The sequence below is a fragment of the Galeopterus variegatus genome, unplaced genomic scaffold (assembly GCF_000696425.1).
Source record: "Galeopterus variegatus unplaced genomic scaffold, G_variegatus-3.0.2 Scaffold2122, whole genome shotgun sequence".
NCBI classification, from domain to species: Eukaryota; Metazoa; Chordata; class Mammalia; order Dermoptera; family Cynocephalidae; genus Galeopterus; species Galeopterus variegatus.
Window position 1 is genome coordinate 263,166 of NW_007728233.1, and position 9,450 is coordinate 272,615.

General features: G+C 52.8%; 1 protein-coding gene across 1 annotated transcript in view; it reads left to right on the forward strand.

Annotated features, from left to right (window-relative positions):
- The window catches only part of GALNT14 (polypeptide N-acetylgalactosaminyltransferase 14), a 79,765-nt gene extending 71,415 nt beyond the window's left edge, over positions 1 to 8,350 (forward strand). Inside the window, exons 14-15 of the mRNA XM_008580524.1 lie at positions 6,445 to 6,564; positions 7,772 to 8,350. Coding sequence (XP_008578746.1) covers positions 6,445 to 6,564; positions 7,772 to 7,930 — 279 coding nt within the window. The 3' untranslated portion in view covers positions 7,931 to 8,350. The remainder of the gene's footprint in view (positions 1 to 6,444; positions 6,565 to 7,771) is intronic.
- Positions 8,351 to 9,450: the final 1,100 nt, after the last annotated feature.

The following is a 9,450-nucleotide window of genomic DNA, read 5'->3' on the forward strand; positions in this document are numbered from 1 at the left end:
TGAGTTCTGCCTCCGGCGGCCACTCACTCCCCAGGTGGGGCGTGCCCCTGGCACTGGGGTGTCCCCGTTGAGAGGAGACTGTTTTGTCCTACAGCCCTGACACTGGCTCGCATCCCTGCTCCGCCCCCAGCTCCCTCCATCCCTTACCCTTTCTTGTCTGACTTGTCCACCTTGGGAGCAAAATGTTCCATCTGAGCATGTATCAAAGATGTTGGCAAACTGATGCCTTGGGTAAAATGCAGGAGAAATCCACCAGCCATTTGTANAAAGATGTTGGCAAACTGATGCCTTGGGTAAAATGCAGGAGAAATCCACCAGCCATTTGTAAACATGTGAAGCCCAGGAAATCTCCAGGTTAACAAGTTTCCTCTTAACTTTATTGAATTCTCTAGAAAAATATCTGTGAAAGGCAGAAAGAAGACAGGTGCACCAATCTGGTTTCTATCCCAATTTAAGAAAGGGGAAAAACATTTTAAAAAAAAATGTTTAATGCATGCCAGTGGTTTAGGCTACTGGCTGGGGGAGCATGGGAGCTGGCAGCTGGGTACCCCAGGTGAGTGAGATGCAGATAGAAGCTCTTACCAACCCTGGACTGCACTGGCACCTCCAGGCGTGTAAAGCCTGAGGCTACCAGAGGCACAGGCTGCCAGCTCGACTTCCCGCCTGCCTGAGCCGCCCACCCTTCTCCTGCTTTCTCAACACACCCCTGGGAGTGGCCCCATCCCAGCCACCACTCCAGCATATCTTCTGGGCTGTTTCCCAAAGGAGGGTCTGAGGGCCATCTCTCTTCCTTTTGGCTCCTGCCAGTCACACTCTCAGCATAGCTGGCAGGAATTGGGCATTGGCTAAATGAGAAGCACCATTCCAGCATGGATATGTATTAGCCCGTTTATTCCTTGCAGCGGCCCCCTGCAGTGGGGACTGATACTTTCTCCATTCTGCATTTGAGGGAAGTGAGGTACAGAGTTGAGTGACTCACCCGACTTCACAAGGTTAGTGAGTGGCACAGCCAGGATTGCAGCCCCGGCAGTCACCCCAGAGCCCAGCAACATGACCCAACAAAAGGTGTCCTGGGTGTGGGTTTTTAGTCAATGTGGAAGGAATGGGAAGGATGGGCTGGAAATAAAAGTCCCCCAAAGTGAATCCAGTGAAGGTCTCGATCAAAGGGGGGGTGAGTGTCTGAAGGCCAGCCAGGTCCCCCTGCTGCCTCTGGCCAGAGGCCTCCAGCAGGGAGGGGCTGAGGCCCATCTCTGTGCAGCCGATGAGCAGACCCCAGCACTGCCAGCCGGTGCATTTGAGTGTCATCACAGTCAATACCAATCATGACAGCTGACCTTTCAGAGATCCAGACGCATCTAGAGGTCAGCTAAATTAAAGGTTCAGTTGAACCCAGGCTCATTCATTCCAGTTATCTTGTCTGAAGAGAGAGCTCTGCGGGTGTGTTCTATGACGAGCGAGTTGCCCAGTGTGACCTAAGAGGTCCAAAGCCAGCTGGTGGCCCTGGATACTCTTGGCACAGGGTCCCATCTCACCAGGGAAGGCCCAAGTTCAGAATCAACCCTGGGATCTTCTCCTGGCATTGCCTGGAGTAACCCCTTGACCTCTTTGATCCTCAGTCCCCGCTTCCATAAAGTCATACCTACCTCTCAGGGTCCTTGAGAGGATTAAATAGAGAAGGAATGTGAAGCATCTAGAAGCAGGCCTGGCCCTGGAAAGAGTTTCTTACCGAAGTTACTCTGGCTGTCTAACACAGCAACGCCAGCAACACTGCCTTGCGTTCATTTCTTTCCAGTTTACTGTCTCCCCCACCACTCACCCGCTGCCCTGCACAGAAGAATTTTTTAACATGAAACTTGCCACCACCAGTAAATGGTGTGAGCTCCCGCCTTGCTGAAAACACAGCCACCTAACTTCCCTCCATGTGTTAACGTTTCTCGCTTCCAACTCCTGTTCCTTACCCCATCATAAAATGCCATTCATGGAGCACTTGCTGTGAGCTGGGGGCCAGGCCCTGGGCTAGGTGCTTCCAGGCTTATCGTGTTTCATCTCTGCAGCAACCACATGAACTATGTCCTGTATAACCACTTTTGACAGACAGGGTAAGCGAGGCTCTCCCCAGGTCACACCTGAGTGGTGCCAGAGCAGGGTCAGACACAGGCCTGCTGCCTCCTGAGCCCAGCCCTTCAGAGTAGGCTCAGGCTTCCCAGCCTCAGTACTGTGGACATTAGGACCAGATCATTCTCTGTTGTGGGACTGCCCTGTGCATCATGGGGTGTTTAGCAGCACCCCTGGCCCCACCTCCAGAGGAGATGCCAGAATCACCCCTCACCAAGTTATAATTAAAAATGTCTCCAGACACTGCCAAATGTCCCCTGGGTGGAGGGTGGGGGGCGAAATCACCTCAGTTGAAAGCCAGTGCTCTAGGCCGACTGCTCTTGCCCTTAGAGGCGGCCCTGAGCCATTCTGAGAGCAGCCCCTCTGCCTGGACCCCGCTTTGTTTCTGTTAGTCACCTGCCTCTTTTAGTCATGTCTTACGGACTCTCTGCTTCTCCATCCAGTGCCAGACAATAAGCCCAGCTGGACACTGTGGCTCATTTGCACCCAGCTTTCACAGTTGTGGCCAGATGGGTGCTTACTAGCGAGACAAGTCTATTGCCCTGGCTGCCAGGACTCTCCCTGCTGCACAGGGAGTCTCCAGAGACGTCCTCCAGGCACAGGAGGTCTGAAGACTGTGCAGCCTGGGTGCTCCCCTCCTCATTCATCTGAGCCCCTCCTCCTCCTTGCCGGGCAGAGGCCACCCACACCAGCCTCCAGGACAGCCTCAGGGGTCACCCCTCTGGCTGCAGCTGCATGTGCATTGGGTGGGGAAGGGACACCAGTCATGGGCTGGGCTTTTGCCAGTCCCCCAAATGGAGCCATGAGCAGAGGGCCCAGCGCTCACCAATCAAGGCCAGAACCGCCTGAGCGACCGCTGCTGCCTTCCTGGAGCCCATTTCTGACTCCAGGGCTCGTTTAATAAACTCATCCATCACAGGCCACGTTGGCGGGAAGTCTGATGGCCGCAGAATGGGAATCGGAAAACCTCTCCTTGTTTCCCCCTTCAGCTGTTCCTGTCATAGGCTTCCCCCTCCCCTCTCCTCTTGAAGATGTGGCCAGAGACCAGCCTTCCTCTGGGAAACCACGCAGCTAGATTATTTAAAAGTCAGGAAAGCACCAGACAACGGAAAGTCCACATAGGGTAATGGCCTTGATCTGTTTCTGTGCTTCTCACACGCTCCTCCTGGGGGGTCTTTGAGTTGGTTTCCTCAGACCCCACCCGGGCTGTGCCCTGTGCCTGTAGGCACTCCTTCCAGAAAGGCACTTGTGGACGGGTGTCTCAAATGTCAAAAGAACCCACTACCACAGCATGTCCAGTTCTTGAGGACCCTAGGATATTAAGAAAGATGCCAAAATAGGCTTTCAAAAACTCTAGTATATTTTAAGTTTTTGTTTAATCAGTTACTGCTTTTGACACAAAAAAACACAATGCTGTTGTATCATGATAATTGTAAGATAATGACAGGATTTATTTTTGAATGCTAGTTCTTGGCTTCCTACAAGCTGTATGGTCAGGCAGTAGGACTGAAGGAATGCACCTCATCTTCTGTCCACATCAGCGACTATTTAGGCTTATTTCCTGAGAAAGTCACAAATCTAAATTTGAGGTCTGAACTGTGGGCCTGGGCTGATGACCCCTGGCAGCCCTGGCCTTAGACCTGACCCTTGGGCTCTTGTCTCTTCTCCCCACAGGTCAAAGAAACTCTGAGCCCACATCCAGGGGTCCACCATCTAGATCATACTGTGGATGTCTAGGACCCCAGAATCCTTCCCCACCTTGAATGGCCCCTGCCTGATTTCAGGACCCATGTGATCTCATCCCTAGTGTGTCCTCCTGAGGGTGGACTATGACCCTAGTATACACACTAGGCCCAAGGGGGACCATTTAGAGGAAAGTGACAAGCCAGGATGTGCAGATGGGGTGGGAAGACAAGGGGGCAGGCACAGGCTGGAGGGTGCCCCGTGGCCTAGGACGGGGTCCAGGTGTACAGGCCCCATTCACACTCTTGCCCCAATTCCCATGAATGTCACAGAGGGGACCGCACTGTGGGCCTGCCCCACCCCAGACCCTGGCATGGCGCCTGGAAGTTGGCCAGGAACGAGACTCTCTTGCCCCTCTCTCCCTTCAAGGTGGAGCTGATCTATGGTTTTAATATGTACAACCTAGAAGAGGCGTGTCGGGCAGGCGTCTTCTCCTGTGATTAAACTCATCTAAAAGAGCTGCCAGGCCAGCCAGGACTCTGCCAGCGCAGCACCAGCGCAGCTGTGGGTGGAGCTGCTGTGGGGCCACTTATGACCCTAGATGACCTCTCAGAGCCTTGGTTTCATCATCTGTCAAACGGGGATAATAGTAACACCTACTTAGTGGGATTCTTATGAAGACTGAAATAATCTGTGTAAAGTTCGCAGAACAGTGTCTGACATGTAGTGCTCAATAACGTCAGCCGTTGTCGTTAGCAGCAGCAGCAGCGTGGCTGTGGCGTGAGCGCTGTGCGCACGGCTTCCTCCTCCTTTCAGCTTCTGGAGGAAGGCACGTGGTGTGGGGGGATGGCACGTTCACAAGGCCGGAGAAGAACATCTTCATATGTCCCAAAGAATGCATTTGACGACTTTTTATCATAGAAAACCTCAAATAGATGTAGATATAGATGTAGAATAGTATAAGGAACTCCCACGTACCCATTGCCAGGCTGTAAAGATTACCAACTCATGGGCAGTCTTGCTTCGTATATATTTCTGTCCACTCCCCAGGGACTGCCTTCTGGTCTAGGTTTTCTCCCAACCAGCAGGTTGAAAAGGGTCGAAAAAATCCTCAGGCAGAGCCATCCTTAGGAGACAGCAGCTCCTAATGGGCTGGTCGCTCCATCCAAGGGACAAGGGGTCAGGGAAGGCCCCAGATCAGGAGAGGCAGTCGTCATTGTCCAGCACGCCAGCCAGCTCAGGGTGGAAGGACGCCACCATGCCATCAGGACAGCAGGAGGCCCCGAACCTGTGGCAGATCAGGTGGAAGAAGCCAGGCCTTAGGAGGCGTGAAAGGTGTGCAGCAGACCGTGGAGGTCAGCAGAGGCCCTGAGACCAGGAGGTGGCTGGCATGAGTCAGGCCAGGAAGTTGCAGGTGACCACCATATCTGCCTGGGGGACATTTGGTCCTAGAGCAGGGGGCTTACCTTTTAAGTGCCCTTTTTTTATTCCTGGGCCAAGGATAAGTAGCCCATGAGTGTGGCCCAGAGACTAAGGGTCAACTTGTCTGCAGGGATGTGGTGGCAAACAGATACAGCCCTTGCCGGAGTCCTCCGTGTGTTCTCTCAGGGGATCCAATTCGGGAATTCTCTTTGTCTCATGGTGAAGGCAGAGGGCAGGTGTTATCCCTGTTTTATAATGGAGGGAAAATCCACCTTTCCAGCTTCGGATTTTGACAACTCTTATGCCAGCAATCTCTGCCCCCGACTTAAGAACTGGGGAGTGCTTTAGGCTCCATAAGCAGCAGTTCCTCTGCTGTCTGTCACTTTGCTGTCTAACTACGTTAGAATCATTCCTCATAATGACCTAACAGAATACCCCTTTTCCACCTGCCATCAGAACTCCACTTGTCAGTTCGGTTTCTCAGCTTCTCTCCCTCAGGAGTTCGAGGGCCATTGGCCTGTCGTGCTGGCACGTCGGAGCTCGCTCACCCTCTGGACAGGATTTGATTCCTCACAACTTTCTTCTTTCCCTCAGCTCTTCCTCGGGGCCAATGGCCTGTTGTGCTGGCACGTCGGAGCGCGCTCACCCTCTGGACAGGATTTGATTCCTCACAACTTTCTTCTTTCCCTCAGCTCTTCCTCCGTCCCCTCCTTGTTCCCTTTGTCCCTCCATTTGCCTCTTGTCCTCACTCTTGCATTCTCGAGACACTGATTTGGACTCCCTTTCCAAGAAGAGGAGACATTCTAAACACAGCCAGAGACGGGGGCGGTGGGGGTGACCTTCCAGGTAGCTCTTGAAATGTCAAGCGTGGGGAACAGACTCTCCTTGAGACATTTCCTTCAGAGAAACGGCACCACACAGCCTGTCTGGGATGCGGTTCAGGCTCCTGCCCAAAGCCCAGAGTTGTTCAGCGACTCCCAGAGGCAGCCTGCACAGCCCGGCCCCTTTACGGGGAATAGGGATGGAGACTTCCGTGGGGGTGTGACCTCTGAGTCTTTGGAACTTGCGGGACATTTTTCGAGGTGACTTGTTTGACAGTTGATTCCTGCTAGGACCTCAGTGCTTTTTATCAAGCTGTAGTGATCATCACACATAGGCACAGTAGTACCCCATGAGTGCTGGCCCCCTAGACCTTGAGTGAACCTTCCTGGCCTCTCCCCGCAGGTGTGGGCCTACACGTACACCCAGCAGATCCTCCAGGAGGAGATGTGCCTGTCAGTGGTCACCTTGTTCCCTGGAGCCCCCGTGGTTCTTATCCCTTGCAAGAATGGAGATGACAGACAGGTAAGAGCTCACTGGGTCCCTGGGGTGTGGCTGCCTTGCATGCGTGACTGCCAGTGTAGGTCCAATTCTTGTGTGTGTGTGTGTGTGTGTGTGTGTGCGCGCACACACACAGGAAAGGAGAGAAACCATTAGAAGAGGAAGCTTTAGTGAGGAAGGTCCCTGTGGTCAGGAGAGTGATGCCTCAGACCCCCACGGTGCCAGCAGCAGTGGCAGTGTTGACCCCGCCCACCAGCTTGCCATATGAAAGCCTGTTGACACCAGGCCCAGTCATCTCGTACTGTTCTGTCACAGCTCCATTCCCCCACCTGGGATCCCAAACAAGGATCCCAGGCCACAGAGATGAGCAGGACTTGACCGTTTGCCATCAGGGCCTTGGGCTTCACCGAAGTCTGTGGCACTCTGGCTGCACCATGTGCGCAGTTCCTCTAGCAGCAAGGTGTTGGCTCCACTCAGTCTCATGACCACTGGGTGCCAGCATTAGAGAGACCAAGATTCAAAGGCCCGTTTTGTGGCTCCCTGGCTGTGTGACCCATAGCAGTTTACTGGACCTCTCTGAGCCTTCATTTCCTCCTTTTTGAAATGAGGCTGATGCAGGGTAGCTGTGTAGAGCAATGAACTGAGATGGTCTCTATGAAGCACAGAGCTCAGTGCCTGGTCAGCGGAGTCCCCAGCTTCTGCCCATCCCCTCCCTCCTCGCCATGTGAGGTGAGTGTGAGAAAGAGCCACATGAGACCCCGCTCTGCTTGGGCGTTCATGTGCTGATTCACTTTGAAGAAGCCCCCTCCTGCCATCGCCCTCGCTGCTCCCACCACCCCGGCTGTCCCCGACTTCTGTGTCGCTGTGCAGATACCGAGTGTGCGTCATCTCTCTGGTTGCTCCAGTGACTAACTTCACATTTTCTGGCCTATTGCTTGGAAAGTTATTGCCTCCTAATGAGTTTTCCTAGCAAACGTATTGATTTTGCTTTCAACTTTTCTTATCGAATTAAGAAACAAAAACCAAAACAAACAAACAAACAAAAAACAATACCTGGCAGGGCAATTAGTTGCAGTTTCATTCTTCCGTGAGACCGTGAAATCAAGTCTCTGGATGATCTTAGACATGTGCGGTCAACCTTTATGATGATGCTGGGACTCCCCACAGTATTGATGGGACTGGGACTTTAGCCAGAGAAACTAGTTCATCTCTCTCCTCTCTGTCTTCTCAGCAGTGGACCAAAACTGGCTCCCGCATCGAGCATGTAGCATCCCATCTCTGCCTGGACACGGATATGTTCGGTGATGGCACTGAGAATGGCAAGGAAGTCGTCATCAACCCGTGCGAGTACTCACTTATGAGCCAGCACTGGGACATGGTGAGCTCTTGAGCACCCTTGCCAGGACCAGCCTGGGCCATGGGGCCGCGCTTCCCCACACGGAACAGACTGGACACCAGGCTGCGAGCAGCCCGCCACTGCTCCGGACGCCCTGGACTGGGAGGTGGAGGCAGAGCCCCCAGGACAGGAGCGGCTGTCTCAGGGAGGAAGGAGGAAAAGATCGTAAGCCGATGGGGCTCAAGCCAAATCCTCCATGTTCTCAACGCCGTTAAGTTCCGGTCCTGGCCAGGGCTTCGCCTGAGTGATATCTGCAGACAGATCTAATGGGAAGTGTTTGGTGTTCCCTTTCTTATAAAGAGGCACTTGGAGGAAGTCAGAGGGAAAAGTCATCTTGTCACCAGGCCAGGACTAAATTGAGAGATGAGAATGGAAGTTGTTTTCAAAACAAATAAAGTTAATGTTAGAATTGTCTCTAGGTATCTCTACTGTTTTTTCCTGTGTTGACTCAGGGCTAAGCTGAATGGGGGTATGGGGTGGGGGTGTCTTGTTGCTGGGTACACAGAAAAGACAGGGAGGTAGAGGCCTGGGCCCTCGTCCTGGGCTGCCACCAACCAGCTGTGTGATCCTAAGAAGACACGGAACTTCTTTGGCCTGCCATCTCCTATTGTGTCAAGGGGCGGGAGCAGGACCAGATCTGTGGTGTGTACAGGTGATCCACAGCTTCTGTATATGGGGAAATTGTCTCTCATTCAGAGGCTGTAGGTTCCCCTGTGGAGATCCTTGATTCAGTAGGTCCAAGGCAGGCTCCAGACTTCTCAGCTGATTCTGATGCCCCTCCTTGGTTAGAAACACTGCCCCAGACAGTCTGTGCGCCCCCTTATAGTCTATGGCCATTAGCCTAAGAATTTCTTACTCTAATAAATCTCCAGTTTGCTGGCTGTGCTCTGGGAATTGGCTACAGTGGTCGTCCATTCTTAATAACTAGGGTTTAAGAGAAGAACCAAGACATGTTGCTTATAAGTTCCCCAAATCTGCCTGTATGCTCTTTGTCAAGGTATGTTCACCACCTGCTGTTTTGTAATCGTTTTCATTACTGATGTGACATAGGTCATCCCAAAATGTAGCAGCTTAATGCAACACACATTTATTTTCTCACAGTTTCTGTGGATCAGGAATCCAGTCCCAGCTGAACTGGGTTCTCTGCCTCAGGGTGTCTTCCAAGGCTACAATCAAGGTGCTGGCCAGGGCTGCGGTCGCCTCAGGTTTCAGCTGGGGCAGGATCTGTTCCAAGCTCACTATGTGATTTTTGGCAGAATTTGGTTCCTCTCCGGCCCTTGCCATGTGGGCCTCCCCAGCAGGGCAGCTTGCTTCACAAAGCCAGCAAGCCGAGGTGGCAAGTGTGCCACCAGGGTGGAAATCACGGACTCGTATAACCTGCTCTCCAAATCACCTCCCATCACTTTTACCATATTCTGTTCGATGGAAGCAAGTCATCAGGTCTGTCCCATATTCAAGGGGAGAGGATCACATGAGAGAGTCAATGCCAGGGGGCAGACATCATTGGGGGCCCT